Here is a 27339-nt window from a genome sequence, read left to right as displayed (position 1 = left end):
AGTGGATGCGAAACTTCTGATGAATTGGATATCTTAAACATGGACAGATTTATGCAGCAGTTTTTTCATGGAGTACCATAAGCATGATTTACCTTGGAGTGTCACCCTAGTTATGAGGATTGTTAGAATTTAAATGCATCTAGAGGTTTTCTAACCGTCCGTCCCTGATAATTGCCTTTATTTTCTAGGTCCTATGCAAGCCTTTGAAATGTTTAAAATTGTTTTGCCATGTTTGTTCCTGTTACATCCTCTTAGATATAGCAGGTTCTGGTGATGGTACACAAGAAGTATCTAAACCTGTTCCTTCAGAAGAAAGCGTGGATGACACTGAGCCTGCTGCTCACGAAGACATGGAAACGAGCAAATCTGTGACTGAAGCAGAGGATGATAATCTATCTGTCACAATCCAGGCTGAAGATGCCATCACACTGGATTGTGATGGTGATGACCTCCTAGAAACAGGTAAAAATGTGAAAATTGCAGATTCCGAAGCACGCAAGGCCAGAGAAGAACCAGGTGCGGCTGCGAAGGAGAGCCTGGGGGGAAAAAAGGATGCTGGTGTGACGGAGAGTCTTAAAGACGTCAAGAAGAAGGATGCTGGCGTAAAAGGTGATTCAGTAAAGAAAGAAGCCAGAGAAGGTTCATCCAGGAAAGCAGAATCTGGAGACAAAGAAAAGGATTCTGGGAAGAAGACCACCTCTACTGGGGTCTCAGGTCAAGCAAAGAGGTTTGTTTTTCTATGTCCGTTCTTTACGATACAGAATACCAGCATTCAATAAGATCACTCTACATTAAGGGGTTAGCATCAAGAACGGGTATTTGCCTTATGAACCTGCCTATTACTCTGCACCCTAAGTTACATTAGGAAAATTCAAGAACTTCGTATGTGTGCAGTGTCCTGGTTGAATTTTGCATTGGTGCCTTTTGGTTGTTTTTAATGTTTTATTAGGTTTATTTTTCTTTGAACAATGTGGTGATAAAGAGCGCTATAAGAATCATGTAAGCAAGGCCCAGTTTTGAAATCTGAAGGAAAGTGCCTTCTCTGCTGAATAGTTTCCAAGCTAGTTCTTTGGGCATCTTAGAGAAAAAAAAGTTTATTCCTGTAGAGAATTATTTGGTTAAATGCAGCTAGTCAGAATTTTAATTTGTCAAATAACTTGTTATGCTCTATTAATGTGTAGTCAATTACTATGACTTTTACCCTTTGTAGTTCATCTAAGGACTCAAAAGAGAACAGGACATCAAAGAATGACAGAGGTACGTTTCTAACTTATTTCACCTTTTAAATCGGATGCCATATATATTAGTATATAGGAATTGGGCTCTCCCTCAGTGATAGTGTTATGGCTTTCATATAAAATTTGAGTGCAAGATTTTCTGAGGACAAGCACTTCTGTGTGAAAGCAGTTATCAGGAAATGTAGAACCTGATCATCCAACTTAGTTCATTATGGCACAACACTCTGGTCAGGTTACAGGTACCATACATCCAGGTGAACTCCTGATAAATCTTTTGCAATATTCTAGGGAGAAACCTCGCTTGAGGTCAGTTTAATCGATTTTATTCAACACAATGTTTTGAGGATTGTTAGCATCCCAGTCGGTGATCACTGTTCGGTCTACAGAAATAGCTCTTTTGTATCTAGCACCGCTTTGACTGCCTTTCTCTTTTCCTGCAGATCATGTGACTTGGCTCTCTCCTCTAGGGCCCTGTTTTGCTTGCTTATCTTTTAATCACCTGTGGGTACTGGATCTTCTGCACTGTATATATTTTCATGAAATTCATACACTTATAATGTTCCTACCATGCTTGTGGGGACTCAGCAATAATTCTCTACATCAGTGTCGTATGAGTGCAACCTGAACCGGAGTTAGACCATGCAAGCTTGCAAAAATTGAGTTTGACCTCTAAAGATTTTTAATGGGTGTGAGAAAGTGAGTTCCTGTTGTAGTACCTCTCCCCCCCCCCCCACCCCCCCCCACACACTTAATGCCTGATACCTGATGCACTTTTCCAAGCTGCGCCCTGGGTTGCTGCCAATCAGGGACCCAGGGCCGGTGTTCTTCCCTAAAAACTATACCAAAGCCTAAACCCACTTGGCATCTCTGGCCACATATCAGCCCCTAGTAAATAGTACTTTAGGTACCCAGGGCATTGTGACCAGAGAAGACCCCTAAGGGCTGCAGCACCTATTCTGCCACCCTTAGGGGCCCTGTACCTTGACACCCACACACTGCCTTTGCAGGCTGAGTGTCTAGGTGCAGAACTGAACAAAGTCGACATGGCACACATCCCTGTGTGCCATGCCCACAACCCCACTGCCCTGGCATACATCAGCCAACCCTCTATCTGGGTGCCCTATGCCAGTGGTGTGGACACAGGTGCATGAGCCCTGTACCCCTACAGTACCCTGGGCCATTCCTGGGCACTAAGAACAGTGATGCCATTAAGAGTATAAGGTGCTAGGAGGTTGTCATTACGAACTCCAAAGCACCATAATGGCTACACTGATAAGTTTGAAATCAAATTTCTCAGCACATTAAACCCACACTGATGCCAGTGTGGGATTTAATGTAAAATGCACAATGCACTACAGAGGGCATCTTAGAGATGCCCCATGAAACCTAATCTACAATCCACGTCTAGGCTGAGTGGCTGCAGAGGCTGCCACAAAGCAGACCTGTTGCTTGACCCCTGGGTGGAGAGCCCCCGCTCTCCTGGGCCTGCAGCAATGCATATCCTGGGCGAGATGCTAAGTCTCCTCCGCCAGGATGTGCAGGGGGAAGCTTCAATGGCATACTGCCTCTGTGCTTCTCCAGACCATTTTCTGTACCCAGCAACTGGCTCCCACCAGTCCTGACCCCCACTCTGGTGGGAAAAACTACGTCTGGAAGAGGGGTGTGCCAGCCTGTGCCAACCCCACCCCTCAGGTGGGGGGAGACTAGGTGAAGCACGACCCCGGGCTCTGGCCATCTTAAAGATGAGGAGCCCTGCCCTATCACAGCTAAGCTCCTACCCCCCTCCCACAGGAGAGGAGCAAGATAGGGGGTGTACCCACCCCAGGGACCCGGACCTATTCGTCCCTGTCCTTGCCCTACCTGTAATGCCCCTAAATTCAGTGTTTTAGGGGCTCCCTGAACCTTCCTTAGATCCAGATACCGAAAGAACAAGAAACTAGAACCTCACCAGACCTGCCGTGCAGCTGCTAAGAGGAAGACACCAATTAATTTGGCCCCAGGCCTGCCGACCCGCGACCTGCTCCTGATAAACCCCGGCATCTCCAGTGGTCCGCAACCTCAAAAACCCCAGAGGACCTGACTGCCTTGTGACTCTGAATACCTGGGTCTCCTACGAGCAGTGGTACTGCTCAAAGCGAGTAACAAGCCCTGGCATCAGCCCGGAACCGCAAACCCTGCACACTTTCCACCCGCCAAGCCTGGCCTGTGCTGGAGGCGATTCTGACTCTGAATCCAGTGCCCAAGGACCCCCCTCGACCACCCAGACGACGCCTGCAGCCTCAGGACAAAGGACCTCTCCGACCGCGACCAGCAGGGGGTAAGATTTCCTGACCAGAAGACACCTCTGCACCCAGCACCCCACGGCCCCCTGTGCCCAACTCCTGGGTGCCTACCTGTCCTCCAAGATCCCAACTTACTCCTCGAAGTGTTGGTCGCTCCTGAAGATCCACCGTCCCCAAGCCTGCAGCCTTTGTTCCCTTTTCAAGATCCTCATTGGATAACATTGAGCGCCCGACTGCTCAAAAGCACCCTGCACCCAGCCGCCAGAGTGCCCCTGGCAGTGCAACCTGTACCTTATCCTACTTCCCCAATTGCCCTGAGCAAGTGACCAGGAGCCCAGCTCCCACAGCCGCGTGGCCTGCTAGCCAGCAGCCACCAACTGAAGGCCCGCTGCCTCTCATTGGATAACATTGGGCCTAACTACCTCTGCACCAGGCTGCCCGTGTCGCTGAGGGTGTACTAACTGTACCTACCTGACCCTGGGGGACCCCGGAGTCTATGCCCAGAACCTTAACTTCACCAGTTGAGTACTCACCTGAAAACCGATGTCTCACTTTCCTGCCATAGGATAACATTGACTAGTTTGACTCAATCTTCTAAGTGTGAAGTTTTGAAACTTTAAAATATTCATCTAAAATCAGCCGGATAACGAATTTCGAATAGCTCACCTGCGATCAGGAGAGGAGCCAGTACTGTACCTTGTAGCCCTGTACTGAACCGCAAAAGTAATCACAACCGTGTTTGCTAGTAATCTAAATTTCTGCCATAGGAAACCATTTCTGTTTTTCTGTGAAATTTCTTCTACTTTTGAAAATTACAAATATTCCTAAATCGTACCTACTACTGAAACGTAATTGCTTACCGGTTTTTTAAGTAGAGACCCCAGTGCTGGACTTGGGAGCCCAGTCCTGGATTACCAAAGTAACAAGAACGTACTTTAACTGCAACTTGATTTTCCTCCCATTGGATAACATTGCCAACTTTTCATTGAAAAGTTTCTAAGTGTGAACTTTTGAAATGGCTTTGTTTATTAAAAATTATAGCAATAGCCAAATCGTTTTTGCTAAACTGTTTCCAGCTTAGACCCCAAGACTGACTTTATGATCCAGTCCTGGGACTGCAAAAGTAATCGCTAAAGTAACGAGCTGCATTTATGTAGAAAACCCATTGAGCTCAATGTGAAGTTGTTTGCCTTATACAACCATTGTGTTTACAAAGTCTATTGCCTCTTTGCAAAGTATTTGAGAGTACTCCTATCGAGGTACATTTTTATACCTGTTGGTTCTAAAAATTAAACTATCTTTTGATATAAAAACAATTGCCCTGGAGTTCAGTCTGTGTGAAACCTTTTGCTGACTAAGTGTACAACAAATGCTTTACACTGTCCTCTGGTACTGCCTTATTCTCTAAAGTGGTAGCTTGGTCGAGCAGTAACGTCAAACCTGGCTTTAACCTCTGGGGTTTGTGGACTCTATACACACTGTACCTTATTCTGGCCCAGTATATATAGAGCCACTTCCTCACAATGGGTAAAAAAATGTTTTTTGCATATTTAAAATACTACAGCGTCACCATAGTAACAGGATCCACTATACTCCTTGTGGGAAGCCTTTTCTATGTATTTGGGGCTTGTAGGAAAGTACTCCTTTTTGACATGTTCACTACCACTTTTTGCGTGGTACATGATGTGATCTTGACTAAGCGTGCTCTGATCCTGCTAACCAGGTCTTCTTCGACAGATGTTTGCAAAACTACTGTACAATTATTCCCCATATTTGGTAAAGCTTTTAGCACCCTCTTAAAGTCTCTAGTAAATGGTACCCCTTGTACCTACGTCCTGATGTACTAAAAAGGTCCCCCAATGGCTGCGGCACAAATTGTGCCACCCTAAAGGACCCCTCTCCTAACTTAGAAGTGAAAACACTACCTGACACCTGTGTGCTGGGTTCCCCTAACGGTGCATGTAGTATGCAAGTCTCCCTTGCATCGGTCCTTGCAGCTTTGTGGCTAGTTGATTAATATTAAATGTGAGCTCCAACCTGCATGAGCAGATGTGTCCCTTTGCTGGACACTAAGCCATTATAGGACATGGGCTGGGTACTTGTGAAAACGGGTTACCCAGCTATAAGATGGCTTTATTGAAAATAGAGATGTTTGGTATCAAACATCTTGTATTTATGAATGCATTGATTTCAGTGTTTGATCAATACATGCACTCAGAAGGCACCTCAAATAATACCAACTGCTGCTGGGCTGATTTTGTGCCAACCTGACACCAGAGATGAATACCTGCAAATCTTCCATCTGTCCCCACCCCCTCCGCTCCCAGGGTGAAGACATTCGCTCTTGAGATGCCAGAAATCCTACAAAAACAAACTCCTCAAGCAACCACAGCTCTTGACTCAATAACAAAGTATTGGTATAGCAAGAGCCCAGAGATTCCCCCAGAAGTTTACAGGTCTGTGAAAATCCAAAGTGCTCTATTTGTGGTAGTGTGGTCGAGCTGCCTTGGGCCTTGCCCAGAGGAGTGTGAATAGTAAATGACAGACTCAAAAGGGAGTTCCACTTCAACTTTAGAAAATTTGTGTTCGAGGCATATGAGCTGCAGATTGTACACTTAGCATTAGATCGCCACCTGGTGTTGGGCTTGGATGATTGCATGTTTTTGTCGTCTTGGAAGAAGTCTTTGTAGTCACGAGATAGGTGACTCCTCCCTTAAACGATAGTGCGCATGGGCATCCGCTCCATCCTTAGATTGTTTTTTTCCGCCACTGGATTCAGATGAAAGTTTTCCGCTCCGGCTAGAAATAGACTTTTCAAGCACTTCGAAGCGCAAAAAACTTCCCTAAACTCTCCAAACTAATTTCGATACCAACTAACATTGTTTCGGCTCGATTCCGGTCGTCTACGCGGGCTGTTGGGCCTATCCACGCTTGAGGCCTACACCTCATGGAAAGGATGCGTTCAAGGGATGCCCTGGTTGTGGCGCAAAGTTTCTACGCAGTGACCACCACGAGGTCTGCAACCTGTTTATCGCCAGAACACTACTAATCCAGCTGTACAGCCTGCACGTCCTTTCGATCCAAGAAAACCATCAGAGATCAGAGGGCTCGTCGACACGACATGCAGAGATCGGCTCCAGAACCGGTGGATATCTTCGAGGAGGTTCCGCTCGTTCCCGAAGAAGATTCCGATCTCCAAATCGTGTCCGAGGCAGATGACTCCATACCATCAAGTCAGTGCGTGAGTACTACTGCCCCTGCACCACACAGCACCGAGATCGAAGGCAAAGGTCAACACTCTGTCTCCAGGGCCCAGTCACGACTGAAAAACCACTACGACAGTGCCTGGCTCTGAAGAAAATAACTAAGCCTTCTGGTAGCTCGGTACCGAGCAAGCCGCACATGCCGATCGCACCAGCTCCCTCTGAACCGAAAGAATTCTTGGCTCAAACAGTCTACTTCTAAAGACAAGGGTACGAAGCCAGCGTCTGACGCCTCGAAGCCGATGAGACCAGCTGCCACTCCGAAGACCTCGTCTTCTGTGCCGAAACAGACGAGGCCTGATTCAGACGTGTCCAAGACCTTGAAACAGCCTACAACATCTTCGGTGTCAAACTACGCCAAAGGACACTAACAACTCTTAAGGCTAAAGATCAGCAACAACCTCATCCGGTACCGAAAAAATCGGCGCTGACAGTTTCCACAAGGAGAAGAATTTTTCCAGCCAGATCCTCTGCAACAGATCTAGATTGACCCAAAGACAGGTCAGGTGTCCACTACACCACACAAGAAGAGGAAGGCAGATGAAACAGCCACACCTGTAGTTCCTGCCAAGAAGGACTCTGCCACATCCCCTATGCACCCTTCACCTATAGATGGAGGGAGACGGATAGATAGATGGAGGGAGACAGATAGATATGGAGGGGGACGGGGAGGGAGGGATATGGAGGGGGACGGGGAGGGAGGGATATGGAGGGGGACGGGGAGGGATATGGAGGGGGACGGGGAGGGAGGGATATGGAGGGGGACGGGGAGGGAGGGATATGGAGGGGGAGCGGAGGGATATGGAGGGGGAGCGGAGGGATATGGAGGGGGAGCGGAGGGATATGGAGGGGGAGCGGAGGGATATGGAGAGGGACGGAGAGATGGAGGGAGACTGAAGGGGAAGGCAGAGAGACTGGCACTGCACATCAATTGCAGTGGTGGCAACCTTCTGGCACACTATCACTGAAAGACCTACCTCGTGACTGGGAAAGACTTCTTTGAAGATAAAGTGTAAATATCCGGACCCAACACTAGATGGCAGGCTATGCAAAGCATGTAAATATACAGCTCTACATGCCAAGAACAGATGCATACTGGGTAAGTAGCATTTTCCTTCAGAAAAGTGACTGAATTCTGAAGAGCACTATGCGCTAATTAGTGGGGTGGTGTCCTCACAGACCACCAAGTTTCATGCTTCCTCATTGGCAGTCCTTGCTTTCTAGAAACTACATTGGTAGAGAGTGGGCCTACATCTGGAGACAGGGAGGCACTTCTAAAATCGAAGTGTAGCCTGTGAGAAAGTCAATGCTCAAAAACCAAAGTTAACACAAATACTTTGATTTGCTAGGCATTTATTTGGTATTAATAATCAGTGTGGGGATTGGGGGAAATAGTACTCAATCACCACCTGTCGACATGTATTTGCCACATTGGCCCTAAGGGTCCGTGTCCTTCATCAGGACGAAGGATTGGGCTCCTATTTTACCACTTCTGATTAGATATTACCACTCTGTAGGGTAACCAGCGTCATCCTCTGCATAATTTGGGGTTTCCTTTAAACCCCAAGGCAGGGTCCCAATTGACCCATCGGAAGAGGGTCAGAAGGACCCCTGTAGTCACACTTGCCTCAAGGTGCGTCCCTCACTGTTCTCCTGGTTACGTCCTCTCCTCTCCCACCGATAACATGAGTCACCATAAATCATTATGACTATTTAGTTTTGGTGTGCAAGGCATTTGCAGCCTGTTGGCAGAAGTAATGGCGCTTTATTTGGTTCCAGTATTGAGGATCTTTTGTTTGGGCATTTACTACTTGTCTGCTGGGCCTGGTGTAGCTGGGCTACAATGCTATGTAGTTCCCCATGTCAACAATGCCTGCCTGAAAAGGCGGGTTCTTTGGTTTGACCTGAATAAGCAGGGGCTTTGTGAATGTGCTGGGGGAGATTAGGGCCATCACTTGAAAGTCAGTCTCCTCTTTCCTTTTAGTGAGTTCTGAAAATGTATGTGATATGTACATCTCGCATGAGCCAATGCTGATAACTGAGAAGGAAAATATAGCCATTGAGTCACTGGCTACTAGCTCCTGTGAAAGACAATATAGCCATTGTCACTGGCTACTAGCTCCTGTGAAAGACTTGCTCCTTCACCAAGAAGAGCAGCCCTGCAATACGGCTCATGATCACACCCCCGGAGATAATAAAGATTTCCACACTAAAGCACACAATCTAGTGCCATGTGGGATCAGATTGACCCATGCTGCTTTTGAGGCTGCATGTTCTCGAGGGTAGCGCACTACTGTACTAAAACATGTATGGTCTCCACTGCGAACCAGTTGGGGCTTAGAATGCTACCATCTATAGGGATAACCTGGGAACCTTCATCTACTGACACTACAATTGCTATTTAACCACCCTTCATGCATCTTTGCCTCTCACTGCACCACACTAGCAACAGGGCAATTGGCATCTGTAGCTATTGACCGTTTTAGACACTTTTTTTTTTTTCATCTAAAGACAGCTTAGATTTGAAGTTAAGCCATATCTGTGCTACTTCCAGTTCTGTTTGTAACCAACAGTAGGCTTAGTCTGTTCACTTTTCTTCTTAGCACATTGGGACCAGTAGGGCCAATCTTGTGTTGATGGAGTGTGTGGACATGAGAGTGGAGATAATGTGCTGCATGGCTAAACACTTTTAAAACTCCCAAAGCAGAGACCTATTGGCTATTCCAGTACTTGTTTTCTTGTTTTTTGAATCATGCCCATTGTCTGTTTGCAGTCATTGGAGGCTGACAAATTTGGTGATGCTGTGAAACATTTCTAGCATCAACATGGCAAGACAGGAAAATGTACTTGGCTTCAACACCCGTTCTCAATCATGGTTATCTGTGCTAAGAGTGGAAGCAGAGTTGTTTAAGCCTACTCGTACATTGATTGCCCAGGATCAATTCAACATTGATTTATAGTCTATTCTGGAGCCACTTGTTACAAAATAAAATATGTGGAATTCATTGGTGCCTAGCAAACATTAAGCCAACCCCTACTGCATACGTCTTTACAGCTCTTTACCACACAATTTTCATCTAAAAAAATTAAATTTTACATTCATTTTCTTACTTTGTACCATTACAAAGTGACTGCTGCCTTTAGGCCTTTAAATTGAGAACTTCTTCCCCATGAATACTAATAAAAATGTAAATGCTGCTTGTGATCTAGTTATTGGTTAGTAACGTTTCCTTATATCATGCGGAGTTATCAAGCCTAATTTTGCTTGAATACATTAAATAATGCAAGAGTAATCTTTTACAAGTCTTATCGGGGGTACACTGTTTATACGTTTCGGTTTCTATCTCAATCCAGGCTTTTCTTTTGCGGGTATGATTACCATTAAATGCACCTGTAAGAAATTTGCCATCTTTGCAGTTTACTTCTCATATTTCGTTAACTTGTAATGTTCCAATATTAACCTGTTTCATGGCGTGTCTGACTTTCTTTTGTTATACCGGAGTTGTACTCTTCTAATTCTTTTAATTAAAGGATTTGTGCTTGTTTTGGCGCTTTGTCACTGCTCCAGTGGCCGCATGTTGAATACATATTGTTTGGAGACCTTGATATATTAACTACTTAAGCTGTCAGTTGTACGCGTCTGTCTGCTCTTTAATACTGACTGTTCACCTTTCTAGCACATGCTGTGAACCTTTATTTTACTAAATCATTAATGTGGTAAACTTGTTATTTCAGGAAGTGTGCTTGGTTCAAGTGGACTCTCTACCAGAAACCTTTGGGTCAGTGGACTATCTAAAAACACTAAAGCAGCTGATCTCAAAACTCTCTTTGCTAAATATGGCAAGGTAACTTTTTGTTGTACTTTGAAGTTTAAAAATGTTCCTTAGCCAAGTTTTTTGTGTTCTAGAGCATAAAATGAGATCGTTGGTGGTTAAATGTGTCTTTAATATGAGTAATTACCATTGCAGAGCTGGGAGTGCCATGGTAAACTTTGAACATTAATATTCTGACATGAACGGCTTTACACACTGCCACAATAGTAACCAAAAAATATCAGTGAAAAAACAGATTTCAACCAGCATGAAACAAACACTCAAACACCACTCCTTTTGGGGCCAACATACAAAGGTTTTCTACTGCAGGTTTCCATTTCGATTTCATTACTTGGAATACTCAACAAATCTCTAAAGCAAATACGGTGGGCGCAAGGCGGCACTAAACTTGCATCCTCAGCAGCGGTTGGTTGCAGTGACAACCGCGTTGGACGATCTATGTTGACCAATGGAGGAGATTGGTCTTGAAGAAAAGGCTGCATGATCAGGTCAGGAGGCCGGGCCATAAACCCAAAGCTGCCCATTATAGATGCTAGGGGACATGGGGACACCAGAGGTTGAGCTCCCAAAGCCAGGGACTTCGGGTGCAATGGTGTCCTTGGATCTTGGAAAAACTTACCGGGCAGGTCGCAGTCACGGGCAGTCTCCAAGTAAGTTTCTGTCTTCGCTGCTGTACGATTTTTAGCAGGTTATCAATCTAATTTCACAATCTGGAGCAGCCACAAAAATACTATATTTAGAAGCGTAATAAGGTATTAACATGTAGGGACCAATAATTGCAAAGGCCTATTAGCAGTACAGTACTGCAGTTTTTACTTACTTTGACACATACAACTGCTTTAAGGCAGTTCATGATATTCCCAATCAGGATTATAATCTTCTTTAAGAAGTAGTTTGCTGTCACCAGCAGATGTAAGCAGTTTGACGTAAGATTTTATCGGCTGTGCTAAAGTATAATAGATTATACATGATTGTTGATAAAATTGATCCTTGCCGCGCTCTTAATTTCTTGGCTGATAAATTAAGGTACTTGAGAAACTATGGAGGATGGAGTCCTGCATACACCTAGTCCCCAATATACGACTGCACATGAGACCATTCCAGGAATGGCTGCAACAATGGTCACAAGCTACAGGAAGTTAGGAAGATCTAGTGGTTGTAACACAGGCAGTGCAAGAGGAGATAGCGTGGTGGAACAAGTAGAACATAACCGAGGGGAAGCCTTTGACACCACGAAACCCAAGTGACCATCACCAGATGCATCCCAGAAGGGATTGGGAGCACACATGAACCAACTCAAGGTGCGTGGCCTGTGGACTCCCAACAGATGCAGAAGCAAATCATCTACCTGGAACTGAAGATTGTTCCTCTCACTAAAAAGCCTTCCAGAAGCAAGTGTATGGGCAAAGAGTGTTGATACAAAGCGACAGCACTCAACTATGTTCTGAATCAACAAACCGGGAGGAACACATTCAGTCGCACTGTCCAACCTAGCGCACAACATATGGAGATGGGCCATCCCACTCAAAATAGACCTCCTAGCTATACACCTACCAGGAAAGGACAATGTGGAGGCAGACTGGCTCAGCAGACCGACATCAGCATCCCTCGAGTGGGAGCTCGATGCACAAACACAAAGGCTATTCAAGAAGTGGAGACCATTCCAGGAATGGCTGCAACAACAATGGTCACAAGCTACACAAATTTTGGAAGATCTAGTGGCTGTAACGCACGCAGTGCAGGAAGAGATAACGTGGTGGAACAAGGTGAACATAATGAAATGGAAGCCTTTAACACCACCAACCCCAACCGTGACCATCATCACATTCATCCCAGATGGGATGGGGAGCACACATGAACAAGCTCAAGGTGAGGGGTCTGTGGACCCCAACAGATGCGATCAGACACTACCTGGAACTAAAGACCATGCGCCTCACCCTGAAGGGCTTCCTGAAACAACTGTACAACCAGAGTGTTGATACAAACAGACAACACAACAACGATGTTCTAAATCAACTAACAGGGAGGAGCACAATCAGTGGCACTATCTAACCTAGCGCAGGCCATCTCACTCAAAATAGACCTACTGGCCATACACATACTAGGGAAGGACTATGTGGAAGCAGACAGGCTCAGCAGACGGCCATCAGCATCCCACAAGTGGGACCTCGATGCACAGGCAACGCAAGGGCTATTCAGGAGGTGGGGTACACCAACAATAGACCTATATGCAACACACCAGAATGCAAAATGCCGATACTTCGTATCCAGGCAACCAGGGGAACAATCACAAAGGAATGCCCTATGGATAAGCTGGTCAAACATTTGCCTACGCCCCCCTCCACCTCACCCCCCGATACCACCTATACACAGGGTACTCAGCAAATGCAGAACCAGCAACATGACTCTGATTCTGGTGGCACCACAGTGGGCCAGGCAGTCATGGTTCTCACAAATAGTGTAGATGGCGCAGGGACTGCCTCAAATTCAGGAAAAGAAAGGACTTGCACTCCATGCAAAATGGAGGGGTACTCCAGCCAGAGAGCCTCTGCCTAGCGGCATGGCTCCTGAAGACATAGTTTGCACATCTGAAAATGCAGGAGTGCTCACTGCAGGTGCTACGAGAGGCAAGAGGGCCTACCACACGGAGGTGCTATGCGGCAAAAATGGAAGATTCATAATATGGTGTATCAATGAGAAACTGCACAAGATGATGACCAGGGAATAAACAGTGCTAAAATATTTAACGCACCTGCTCAAATCAAACCGAAGTTCCACCTCGCTGAAGGTACCCCATGCAGCGATGGTAGCCTACACAAGAGGAGACAGGAAAGAGCTTCTTTACATCACAAGTAGTGAAAAGATTCCTTGAAGGGGCTAAAAGGATAGCACCACCCAAAAGAGTGCCACCACTGGCATGGAACCTTAATTGATTCCTAACAGCTTATGAAGTCTACTTTCAAACCCATTCATAAAGCATCACTACAAATGCTCACATTGAAGACAGCCTTTCTAGTGGCAATCGCCTCGCTACGCAGGGTAAACTAACTGCAAGCTCTAACACTGCAAGAACCCTACATACAAATACACAATGATAGGGTGGTAATGAGAACTGACCCACACTTTATGCCAAAGGTGGTGTCGGTTTCACATGAACCAGACTATACAAATACCAAGCTTCTTTCAGAAACCATCCACAAGCGCAGAGAGGGCACTACACACTCTGGACGCTAGAAGGGCAGTATTGCATTACATGGAAAGAACTTAAGGGCACAGGAAAACAAAACCGTTTGGTGTCCTTCGCAAGCAGGTTCCGGGGTAGACCAGTAACAAAGGGCACCATTGCACAATGTATCTCACAATACAATTCTGCCACAAGCAGGCAGGTCAAGAACTAACAGGGGGCACAAGCCCACTCTACCAGGCTAACACACCCATTGAAGACATATGCCTGACCGCAATATGGGCTTCAGTGCACACGTTCACTAAGCAATACTGCGTGGATATACAGATGAACAAGGAAGCGCAAGTAGGACAAAGTGCTTCAACCTATATTCAACAACCAATGCTAATCTTCCACCCAGCCGCTACAAACGTAACAAACAGCTACAAAGTATATGCACAGCATAGTGAATCTAGAAAGATGAATGCTAAACTAAATTTCTTACCTGTCGGTGTAGTTTTGCAGCTTGAAGATCTTTCTGGATTCACTAGCGAACCCACCCACCTCCGCCAGAAAGATGAAGCAGGAGAAGGTGGAAATACAAGGGGAAAAAACAGACCCTTTAAGAGACAGTTAAAATTCAATAACTGTAAGGAAGATCTTGAAAACATTGCCAAGTTTTCACGAACAGAACACAAAAACAAGAATCTATAGATGGTGCCCAAAGGTGGGAGCTTCCGCAGGAAGCGTGCCGACGCCACAGGAAGTACACCAGAAGGTGGTACGTCGACGCCCACCTGGGCTACGAAAAAAGAAAGCAAAGACTACAATTCTGGACCCAACCACTAGACCGCGGAATAATGCACAGCATAGTGAATCCAGAAAGATCTTCAAGCTGCAAAACTACACTGACAGGTAAACTATTCGATATTACTCAAACCCTCAATTTGTCTCTGTTCCAGTGCCTTCTTTTGTGCCTTGATGCTTCAAATTAAATGTTACCGCTTTAATCTTGTTCATTAAATTTGACAGACGACTGAAAAACGCAACTATAATTGATTCTCCAGAATCATCAAGTACTCTTTTTTTTTGTTTTTTTTTTTTTTGTTAATGCGGTCGTATTGACTCCTTTAATGGAACGGACGCATAACTTGTCAGTAGTGAAGAATTTTATATGGCACGGATGTCTTTAGTGAGAACAGTGTTTAAGATTTCATGTTGGCATCACATCTTGAGGGGATCCAGATTGACCTTAATTTTAATTCAATGTAAGTTTTCAAAGTAATTTAATTTGCTATTTTTCTTTTGCTTACTCTATTGTCTCTAAGTTGAAATATTTCTATAAAAAAGCATTCCTAAAGTCAGCCAGGTAAGTCTTAAAATGTGTACAAAACAGAGCATTTAGTACGAAATTCGAAGTGCAAATGGGCAAACATGATCAAATACAAAAAGACTCTGCTTATGTTCCTGTAATCCATCAGGGATGCAAGCCCTTGGATACATATAGAACAGGGACATTTTATAAAGTGCAGGGTGCTGAAGAGGCATACTCAAAGTTAAATAGTCCACATTTGTAACCTTTCTGGGGTCCATCAAAATACCAAGACCCGCTATATATGCAGTACAAAAAGTATTGTATAAAGTTCGAAGTGCAACAGGGCAAACTATCAGTTAGGATAATCCCCGTTTATAGCACATAGTGGGCTTCTGAGTAAAAACCTGTAAACATGCAACCCCAAAACAGACCATGGGGAAAGCTGACATTTGAAGGTACAGTAGGGCTGGCATAACTTGCACATGTGACAATCTGAGTAATGGTAATATACATTTCTTACGTAAGGAGACCTAGTAATCCCAAAAGAAAAGAAAATGGAGAATATCCTGTTCAGAGAAACTGTCACAAGGACCAAGATCTAAGGTGCCAGGTTTAGAGACTCCCTGAGGAACTGACAAAAGCCAATGGGTCATTTGCAGATAATCTTGTTACAATGGAAAGGTTTACCAACAAGTAATAAGTAGGGTTGGGCTTGGTTATACGTAGATAATGTAACATAGCGTCTTACCGATGGTTTTAACAACTCCTTTTCTTCCCTTAGTCCCTGGCACTTATACAAAATCTGGAGTTTGATATTTTTAATGGTTTGTCCATGGGTTTGGGACTTCGGAATAAGTCTGGGCAACCTAGCCAATTTGTCAGTTCCTTTAAATACCTAAATCCTGGGATATGTTTGGTTCTATCTAGTGTTAGACAATCTGTTTATTTGATTTAAATTTGTAATGGGACTCCATACTTTCAGCCAGCCCATTAACTGGGCGCACTTCGTATATATATATATGCAGCGGTGGAATGCTGAACTGCCAAGGCCTTATGTAAGCACTTGTCTTCCTCCTGCTGAATGTCCTTTCCTTCTATATATCCCCAGATGTCTGACACAAGTTGCCATGGGGATACATTTTTCCTTGTATATCTGTCAGTGCCGCAATGGTTTTAGTCCCTAGTTTTTTTGCAAAATTCAGTGTGGCCCCTGTAGCCCTTGCAAGGTATTGGATTATATTTTTTGCATAATTTGTGGGCACCATGACGCAAAGTTTGAAGTCTTATCCTTTTGCAATAAAATGTGGTCTCAATAGACAGTGTGCAATTTCCTATTTTGTTGATTTAGGGCAGGGGTCTCCAAACCGGTCCTGGAGGGCCGGATCCATGCCAGATTTTTAAAATTACTACATGTATCTCAATGGGGATATCCAAAAAATCTGGCATGGATCCGGCCCTCCAGGACTGGTTCGGGGACCCCTGATTTAGGGAATCCATTAACTATAAAAGCATCTAAGTGATTGGAGACCCACTGCCGTTCTAACTAATGACTGTCATCCGCATTATAAAAGTGTGGGGACCATGTAGCCAAATCCTGGAATATCTTTACAACTGGCTATTAAATAATCTACCAAATTATTTATGTATAGTGTGAATAAGCGAGGGGCCAGGATACAACCTTGGCGTACCTCTTTACACATCCCAGGCGGTTGTCAAATCCCCATTACTGTTATATCTGACAGCTGCTGTTATTTATATGGATAGCGTGTAAGAAATCCACAAGCTCTGGTTCGAGACCCATATCACTTAGGATAGACCACAACTTTGATCTGTCAAGCCCATGAATGCCAAATGTATTCCCTTTTTGGCGATGGTGTACTTTCCGACCAATAAGTGTAAATTTAAGCATTGAGCCAGGCTTAAAGCCATATTGCAGGTTGGAAATAACATTTCGGTCATCCAGCCATGTTAAACCATTTAGTATTACTTTTCCCATAATTTTGGCTGTAGAATCTAAGTGAGATTGGCCTATAATATGTAGGCTCATCCCTTGCACCAATTTTAAAAATAGAAACGAGAACTGCTTTACCCCAGGTTATTGGGTATCCATGTGAACACACAGCATTAAAAACATTTGTTCGAATGCGAGCCCATACATTTTGATCTACTTTGTATAGCTCAGCCGGTACCCTGTCAGTGCCTGGGGCTTTTCCGCCAGCTGTAGTTGCAATTGCTTCATAGACCTCCTACGCTAAAGTGGAGTGGTATACTAGTTTGTCCACCTTCTCTATACTCCTTTGTTCCCCCCCAGGTTTACATAGCTAAAAATATTTCCAAAATGCGATGCTAATTTGTCTGCTGGGATTAAACTGTGCCTCTGGAACAGCTCTCGCTTCCAAGTCACCATCAGCCTCAATCACCTCTATTTGCCACCGGTTCGGAGCATGATTCCAGTTCTGATGAGGAGGAAGATGACCGATTCCGACAAGCTCGAAGTCCTTCAGAGCTAGTCATTAGATGTCAAGATTACAAGGATGATCAGGACCTTTCTTATTTCCAAGAAGGGTTAACGGCGCAGATACCACTTTCCCTCATTTCAAATCTCCAATATATGCTGGAGGATTCCAATAGACGTTTTCCACGTCTCATCGAGGGTCTCTTCAACCTACTGTGTCTAACTTCAGTGGCTCCTTTTGCTCCTTCACTGCTGGAGCCTGCAGTATCTTCCGCCCCATTGACGTCCATGCTACAGTCTGAGGATGATATTCGGACTGACAGGACGGCGAGGTTGCGGATGATGGGGACATATAGTGGATTGGGAAGACTCAAGTCGAGACAGTCTTCGCCGCCTTCAGTGCCAGCCGATTCCCCTCGTGTGGACATTGCTAGTTTTTACCAGCTTATGGAGCGGGCAGCACATCGCTTTAAGCTTCCTATGGTCACGAAAGAAGAGGACTGTTTTTTTCTTTACGACTTCAAGAGTCAGCCCTTCAAACCGGTCCGGGCTGTGCCCATTTTTCACTTTATTTGGAATGAAGGTGTCAAGTGGATGCAAACGCCCAATACCATTCCGGCTCTTCTTCCTAGTTTGGAAAAGAAATGTAGAGCACTCCAGGGGTCACCTGTTTGCTTAACATCGCAGCCCAAGCCGTAATCACACAGGCCGCGCAGCGGCGATCCAGGTATCAGTCTTCCCCTATCACCGCTCCTCTGGACCGTGAAGGACGTTGGTTTGACGCCATTGGCCGCAAGTTTTCCACCATGGCTTCTACCACCGTGAGGGCTGCAAATTCGTTGGCCAATCTGGGGCACTACGACCGCCAGATGACGTCTGACATGTTGTCTTGCATCGACCTCATTCCCGAGCCCTTTAGAGCTGAGGCCCTTAAAATTCTTCAGGAGGGAGAGGGCGTCCTCTGAAATTATCAATTGCTCGGTCGACATTGCCTGTACTGGTTTTCGACAGCTTGTGGGAGCAGCCGTTTTGCATCGCCAGGACTGGCTTCGTTCCACCTCCTTCTGCCAGGAAGTTCAGTGGAAAATCCTCGACATGCCCTATGATGGCGAATCACTTTTTGGCCAGTATGTGGACTAAGCACTGCAAACTATAAACAAGCATTTACAATGCAATGGTCTCGGCAACATTATAGGTAGAGCTATTGGCATTGCTTAATATTATTATAAATTTGTTTTTAATCCCTAAGTAAATGTTATTGTCATTTCTATTGTCAATAGTTTAAGTGTTTGCATATGTGTTACATATTGCATTAGCAGAGAGAGTGAGGTAGCGCGATAGTATTGAAATAGAGAGTGAGTGATGTAGGGAGAGTGAGGTAGGTAGAGAGTGAGGTAGTGATGGAGAGTGATGTTGTGAGGTAGTGGGATAGTGATAGATTGATGTATTGAAAGAGTGAAGTAGTGAGTTAGTGATGTTGTGAGGTATAGAAACAGAGTGATGTAGTGAAAGAGTGTAAGTGACTTAGTGTATTTGAGAGTGAGGTAGTGAGAGTGAATTAGTAATTTAGAAAGAGAGTGAAGTTGTGAGGTAGTGAGAGAGTGATGTAGTTATTTTTTGAGTGTGGTGATATAGTGAGGTAGTGAGAGTGAGATAGAAATAGAGTGATGTAGTGATAGAGAGGTAGTGAGAGAGTGAATTTTGAGTAGTGTTAGTGAGAGATAGTTACTGTTGTAGTGATATTGTGTTGCTGTGAGTTGAGTAGTGAGTTAGAGAGTTAGTGAGAGAGTGTAGTATAGTGAGGTAGTGAGAGATGGTGAGGTAGTGAGAGATAGAGATGTAGTGAGAGTGTTAGTGATAGTGTTAGGGAGAGAGAGAGAGAGTGACGTAGTGAGTGGTGTGGGGGAAGAGTGGTGTGGGGGAAGAGTGCGGTTCTGGCTTCGGCCTAGAAAACTGGACAGAGCATGCCATTGTTAAAGCATCTTATTATTAATTGGAAACTAAGGCATGGACAGATCTTAAGAGGTCTTCCCAAACATCCACCTCGCACCAGAATCACTCCCTTCTTGAGGTCTTAATACTCAAAATTCAGATCCCTTCCTAAACCCACACTTAATTTCCAAAATATCTAGCAGTGGTTCTCTTCACAGTGCAAGTGCTACCAAAACAATTGCACTGCAAAGTACAGTTTATTTTTATAAACAGTTAACACGTCATACTGTGTGATGAACACTGACATTGCAAACCCTGGACAGTACGAGCTTCACCCAAACATCCCACCAGCTTGCAATCCGCAGAATCAGAATTGGAAGTCAAACTCATGTTCAAAACTTGACTTCCGGTGATTGCCAAAAACAACCTGGGTAAAGTGGACAGAATTAAAGAGCACAAAAACGATATTTCCACATCTGTGCTCCAGTGGCCCCGTGCAGGTGTGCCAAGAGTCATGACCCCCCCCAAACTCAAGACTAGAAGCTGTAGTACTAAGCATCATTGAAATGGCTTCCCAAGTAAAACTCAATTCAAGTACAATAGCTCTGCAAGATGTTGATAAATACTAACAAACAAAACCCATTAAAAGTACCTTCGTTGGCGCCCTTGCGCAACTGCTTGTAGTTGGCAGCCTGTTGTACCAGGTCCAGAAACGTCTTGGTGAGCTGGGCATCTCCTAAAGGATAGGCCTTGGGGTTCAGTCTTAAAACAAAAGGAGAGAGAGAGAGAGAGATACATCAGTAACAGTTACTGGCAATGACAGCACTCTAAATTTGGGAATGACCGCACTCTAAATTTGATTAGAGAATGGACTAGGTTTCCTTTGATAGCCTTGGTCTTTACCTTCTGTAGTAAAGCAATACTATTAGCTTTTTTTTTTTACTTTAATGTACCAGGGCACGGTACAAAACAACACCAGTGTGACACGCACAATAACTAGCGGGTGGAATGTTAGTAGAATACAGTGATGGGCGATTGTTAAGTAGGAGAATGAGTTTGATTGCTGGGCCCATGTTAGGTAAACTCACAGAATACGCAAGGGCGTCTTCGTTTAAGAAAGTCATTAGTTAATTAGCCTTTGGTAACAGAACGGCAGCACCAGTACTTAATTTGTAAAAAATGAAGTGCCGGGGCTCAAATTTTTGCTTTGAAGCTGCCGTCTCCAGCACCACAGAAAGTCATGGTGCCAAATACCAAGGCGGATAGATTTGAACGCCCTTCATGCATCTTTAACACACCATCAAACACTCCCTGTCCTATTTCATTCCCGCACGTTCTTTGTCTTCTTTGCTTCCTCCCTTTGTCACTGTTCCTTCTTGCTCTTTGTCCTCCCATCTTTTTGTGTTTTTCACCCTGTATTGTTTTTTTACTCTTTTGTTCTGGGTCAAAGCGTGATGAGCAAAAATAAGTGCTAGTGCCTCACAATAAGTGCTGGTAGCTCCACCAGCTTAAAGTGAGCACTGCGAGAAACACTATTATGCTACAAGAGAGCCAAGGGCAGTCCAGAGTGGCAATGATGAGCCCAGAACTGGTCAATGTCTGCTCTGTAAAATGTTTGCCTGTGAGAAATCCTCTTATCAACCACTAGTGCTTAAATATTGCACTGACCAGTCAAAATCCTCTGATAAGAAAAACAGTGGTCTTAGCATCTCCATAAGCGGGTGGGTTAGGGAGGGTGGGCTGCAAGCACTGTGAGCTATGTTCTGGAAAGTAAAGGATGCAAAACTTTCATTGGAGGCCAAGAAAAGTTGTGGGTAGTCTGCGAATGGGTGGTGCAGTGTGCAAAGTTTCTTGTGTGTAAGAGTCTTTAAATTTAGAAGAAGCTCATCTTCCTAAAGACCTGTTTCAACTGTTACTTAAAAACAATCACAGAGATAAAGTCAGATGTCTCATACACACACTCATCACACACACAAAGACTGACTTGCAAGCATGCGCACATCAGCATAGATTGACTTGCAAGCACGCTTGCGCACACGCAGTTCTACTTACAAATGGTGGATCCTAAGATAGCTTGCAAAACGTTTGGTCCGAAAGAATGCATCTAAAATAACTTCTCTTAAACTGCATAAACGCTCTTAAAATATCACTAACAGTTTTTTTTAACAATCAGTTACAACAATGTATATGGAAAAAAATGACAAAGGAAATCGGTACGCTGGAAGCAGGCCCGCCCTAAGTAGCAACATGAAAGAAGGGACAGTCGCAGCTAAGAGACAGTAAAACGTGTTAAACATTGAAACCGAGCCCATCACTTTTCTCCTTTTACAAGGGGATCACTTCAGTCCCTGTCCCCCATCCTTGTCACTTCTGTTGTAATTAAAACACATCTTTCTACAGGCAGCGACCAGGCTGGACCCGATAGATACCTAGGAAGGGTATTATTAGTCAAACCATACAAGTAATGGACGGTTTCACTCTTAGAGGGCCGTACCAGCGCCCTTTGTAGGATGAAATTCGGATCAGAGATACCATCAGCAAGTTACGGTTTTAAGCGAAGGTTCTGTGAAAGTTTATTTTTCACTTTCCTTGGAGTTTAAAATATGAATGCGACTGTAAATGCGTTTTTATTGGCAAATGCGCCTCGTTATTAAAAATATATTCTATAATTTGTGTGCACCAGCCTTTTATTAACGATTATATGTCTGACATATCTGAAAATAGTGCATATGTTAAAAAAATCTGAAATTATTCAGAAGGAATGCGAATGAACTGCAAATCAGGAAGTAAAGAAATGTATTTTAATGCACCCCCTAAGCTGAACACCAATACAAAAAACACAGACCCCTGTCTCCCACACTGTTTAGCGCTCAGATTGTGTGATGATTCAGGAGTCAGAAGCGCTCAGAAAAGAAAGTAGAAGTTAGAACCGAGTAGTAGTCTCTAGTCTCAGATGAGAATGAGATTCATTCAGCATCATGAAAGAATCTCCATTCTCGTCTTGGCAGCAGCGCAGCATGGCTTCATTATGATTTTGAATTCATTAACCTCGAATGGCTGGTGCGGGCGAAGGGCGAATGTGGCGATTTTCACATACTAGTTACCACTACGTTCTATGTAATGCTACTAGTTAAATTAAACACTAAAGTAAAAAGTTACACACAATAAGTGTCCTGGGACTGGACGGAACACACGTCTGACCGCAGCAGGGGCCTGGGCAGGCAGTCGGTCTGTATCCACAGTCCTGCCTTAAGCTGCTGCGCTGTAGAAGGTTGTTTTGGCTGGCGGGCGGCGGGGCCTCCTAGGTGCCATCTGGCCTGCGGGCTGCGCGGTGCGTGCATACCTCGCCCTCACCTGGGTCACAGTGCTGTGTCGACCGCTGGGCGGTACTGGTGGCTAACTACTGCTCTCTGCTGCCAGTCCCTTCCCTTAACCTCAACGTCGTGGGGTCGCGCTGGCTGGCAGTTATCAACAGTGTTGAAAAGGCTGTGGCCCCTGAACCACAAGTCGACAACAGTGTTGTGGGGTGCGGGAATGCTGGGGCGTGGCCAGTAATGCGCAATGAAATCTGCGCACGTTGCCTCCTGCCGCACAGCCCCAACCCCCACAGAACTAAAACTCAGCGCAATTCAGTGTACCGAATCCGACCCGCCCACCAGACCGAGAAAAGAACCCTGCTAGTGCTACTGCCGCCCGTGGCCTTCAATTCACACGACGCCATCATCTATCATCAACAGTATGATTATCAGACATCAACACTTACTACTGGACATCAATCACACACACAGGCTGCAGAATTTGAGTTATTTATGAAGACTGCGATGCATTAACATTACATTTTATTCATGAATCTCAATCTCCATTTGTTTCAGTTTCTGTTTCTCCACTGGGTGGGCTCAGCCAGTGGAGGCGCAGGCCAGGCAGGCTCCCAGCTCTGACTGTTGCCGTGCCGAGGCCTGGCCAACGGAGTATCTACTCTACTACAGAGTCTGTGCTGCTGTGGCCCCGCCGTGCGTACGTGTAACCCACTGAGTGACTCGGGATTCAGGCAGGCAGCACAGCACCGGGGACACCGGACAACTTATCTCTCCCATCCAGTACTGCTCTGCTCCCATCCGCCTCTCCAGGTACCGGCAGACGCAGACAAACAGAGCGCACAGCACAGCCAGAATGTGCAGGCTTACACAAACTGTTGTTAAGTTAACTTGTGTACCTGACCTGGCGCAGTGGCGCCTTTCCCAGCAGCACTCATATTTTTAATTTCGCGGGCCGGCTTCAAATCTTGTAGTAGTAACAACAGTCTGACAGCAACTAACTGTAGTAATAGCCTCTGAGTCTTCCTGGCATTTCGTCTTCATCACAGAATACCTGCCCCGCCCGTGCCACTGCCTGCCCCCCCCCCCCCCCCCCACTACCCCCACTCCCCCCTCCGCCCGCCCTACCATTGCTGTAGCAGTGCCAGAGACAGTGGACAAACGGTCGTGATCAGGACTGGGAGGATAGGGTTCAATTGATTGCGGGAACGCGATGCTGAGATGAAAGACAAGGCTTTTGTCCCCAGAAACGAGCGGAGCGGGCGGGAGGAGGAGGTTGTGTAGTCCAGGAATGCTTCCACGACGCTCTGCGTCGGTAGGCTGGTGGCCCAAAATAGGACATTTGCATATCTAAGACGCACACACGCAAAATGCCATACTCGGAAGTAACACTATAACACAAAGTGAGCAAGAAACAAATAAAAACTTACCTGGAGTGGCAGCTGCGCTGATCCTCACCACAACAACACACAAAAAAATGGCGGCCGCTCAGCTCAGAATTTTTCGGAATTGGGGGCGTGGTTTTGTGGTTCAGAGTGACTGACAACGTCACTGTCTAAAGAACGCAAAAAATCACGCCCCCAAATCCGAAAAGGACGGGGCTTGTTTGGAGTGACGCATCTCTCCTCCAATGGCTGGCCTCTGTTTAGGAAGCCAGCCAATGAAGGAGAGACAGGGCAGGGAGGCGGGACCTTCTGCGCTACTGAGAGTCATTAAATCTCAGACCTAAGTCTGCGCAAGCGCAGCCTTTTAGGCCTTCGACCTAAAAAGGACACCGAGACAACTCGTGCACTCTGCACGCTACAATTTCGCAAGCTGCCTTTTCGTGGTGCGCGCTAACGCGGCACCTCCCCTTCTTCCTTTCACAGCGGATCCACCCAGTACCGATTCTACGGCCAAGGAAATCAACGATACTCCTCCCAGTCCCAGCAGTCCTATCGGCAACGGTCTTTAAAATCTTACTGAGGAAAATCCTCCTACAGGAGTTCCGCTTCTAAAAAACAATGACTTTCCTTCCTCGCTTAAGGTTGGAGGTCGAATCTCCCTTTTCTACTCCAAATGATCTTCAATCACCTCGGACCGTTAGGTGCTGGACATTGTATCCAAAGGCCATGCCTTGGAGTTCGTCAAGTTCCCTCCATACACTCCTCCAACTGGTCCTTCCCCGGCTCACCTCAAAGAACTCTTTCAGCAGATTCGGCTCATGATTCAGAAAGGTGCCATCGAAGTGGTTCCCAAGTCTCAAAGGGATGGGATTTTATTCCTGGTTCTTCCTCGTCCTCAAAGTCCGTCGACTGGCATCCAATCCTCGATCTGCGAGCCCTGAACAAGTATTTGAAGAGTCAATCCCTCCGCATGCTCGCGGAAGTTCTCCGCTTTCTCCTGAAAGACTATGACCACCATCGATCTTCAGGAGTCTTATTTCCATGTGCCAATACTTCCACGACACCGGAAGTACTTGCGCTTTCAAGTTTGGCACAGACTTTCAGTTAAAGGTCCTGCCTTTCGGCCTTCGCTCCGCCCCTCGCGCATTCACAAAGGTCCTGGCTCCGGTGGTGGCATACCTACGGTTGAATGGAATTCAAATCTTTCCCTACCTGGACGACTGTCTGATCAAGTCGCACTTCAGGCGTCCTTGGACACCCGGTTCTGTCAGGATCTGTTCCACTCTCTCGGTCTATCCAACACAGAGAAGTCTCAGGTCGAGCTGGCTCTTTGCAGGACTTTTCTGGGCGCCACTCTGAATACTTCACTTGCGAAAGCGTTCGTTTCTGATGAGCGTCAGTTAGGGATACTGCACATGGTGGCTCTCCTCCGCTCAAAAGGGTCCGTTTCTGTTCATGTATTGAAGTCATTTCTGGGGACGGCGTACTCCTGCATCTCCCTGATCCTAAACTGCAGACTCAAGAGTCGTCCCATTCAGGAAGAATTGGACAAGCAGTGGTGTCAGGTCACCGGCTCTTTCAACGATATGGTTCAAGTGACCAGTCTGATGCGGTCCTTTCTCCAATGGTGGGCTCAGCTGTCAAACATCGCTGCCTTTACTACTTTCCTCACCATCGCTGTGGAACTCTTCCTCACCACGGACGCCTCTCTAAAAGGCTGGGGTGCGTATTTTCAGGGACTATCCATAAAGGGCCGGTGGACCCCATACCAATGCTCCTTGCACATCAACAGGCTGGAGCTAATGGCAATCTTCCTGGCACTCAAATCCTTCCATCTCCTACTCCAGAGAGAAGCAGTGCTCATTCAGACCAACAACACCACCAATCTGCACTGTCAGCAAGCAGGGCGGCAACAAGTCACTGCTCCTCTCTCAACTGGCACAGAGTATCTGGGACTGGGCACTTCGTCACCAGATCACCCTGACAGCTGTTCACCTAACGGGCATCTCCAACATCCTGGCGGATTCCCTCAGCAGGTCCGCATCCTCGACCCACGAGTGGGAGTTGCATCAACTGACTCTGGGTTTCATCTTTCGGCTGTGGGCCTGACCACAGGTCTCTTTGCGAGTCCTGTGAACCGGAAATGCCAGTCCTATGCAAGCTGGCTTCCCCATCAAGGGTCGTCCCGGAATGCCCTTTTGATGGATTGGGAATGCCCTTTTGATGGATTAGTGCAATCTATTCGCCTACGCTTTTCCGCCAATTCCTCTGGTTCCTCGAGTGTTGTGGAAAGTGCAGAGACAGCACTGATCGCTCCCAGATGGTCTCGACAAGCATGGTTCTTGAAGCTGCTGCTTCTCACAGTGCCAACTCATCCTCTAGCTGATCTCCTCACGATGGACAAGGGTCAGATCATTCATCTGGACCCCTCCTCTCTCAAATTATCAGCCTGGAACCTGAGCACCTTGAACTTGCTCATTTGAATATTTTGCCAGCGTGTACTCGCCAATGCGAGGGCTCCGTCTACGATAAAGACCTACAAGCTAAAGTGGGAACAAATCTGTCACTGGTGTGCAGCTGCCAATATCCATCCCGTCCTTTCTACTCCTGCTTCTACTGTTCTTTCTACAGCTGGCTCAATAAGGACTTTCCCACTCCACTTTGAAGGTCTTTTCTTCCTAGCGGCAATATCTCGTTTTCGGCAGGATGGGTCTTCCTCTGTCTACTCTTTCAGAGTCATTCGGCAGCCTCAGGATGTTCCCGCCCATTCGGCATCCTCCTTCCTGGCATCTCAATGTTTTGGCGCAGTTGATGAAGGCGCCTTTTGAGCCCATCCACAAAGCGGATTTGAAACTTTTGACCTGGAAGGTGGCCCCCCTTCTTGCTTTGACCTCACGTCGCGTGATTGATATCCACGCCTTTACCATTCAGCCTCCTGTCCTTAAATTCAAATTGGACTGTGTTGTACTTCGCATGGGTCTGATCAACTGTTAGTTGCTTACGGACGCATGCGCAAGGGGCATTCGGTTTCCAAGCCAACTATTGCACGTTGTATTTTCCTCAGCAATTTCCTTCTGTCATTAGCAGGCTGGCAAGCCTCTTAAATCTACAGTGCGCTCATTTCACCAGGGCGATATCATCCTCTACTGCCCTGTTTGC

At 45.9% G+C, this 27339-nt stretch overlaps 1 protein-coding gene across 4 annotated transcripts in view; it reads left to right on the top strand.

Moving 5' to 3' along the window:
- Nucleotides 1-27339, top strand: part of SLTM (SAFB like transcription modulator) — a 225770-nt gene that overhangs the window by 50040 nt on the left and 148391 nt on the right. For all 4 annotated transcript variants that reach the window (XM_086959379.1, XM_086959378.1, XM_086959377.1 and 1 more), the window contains 3 exons: nt 256-727; nt 1211-1257; nt 10519-10628. In XM_086959379.1, the coding sequence (XP_086815505.1) occupies nt 256-727; nt 1211-1257; nt 10519-10628 (629 nt within the window). The remainder of the gene's footprint in view (nt 1-255; nt 728-1210; nt 1258-10518; nt 10629-27339) is intronic.

Source organism: Lissotriton vulgaris, chromosome 2_2 (assembly GCF_964263255.1).
Source record: "Lissotriton vulgaris chromosome 2_2, aLisVul1.2, whole genome shotgun sequence".
NCBI classification, from domain to species: Eukaryota; Metazoa; Chordata; class Amphibia; order Caudata; family Salamandridae; genus Lissotriton; species Lissotriton vulgaris.
Note: the sequence above shows the minus strand (reverse complement) of the source record. Positions and strands in the feature narration are given on the sequence as shown.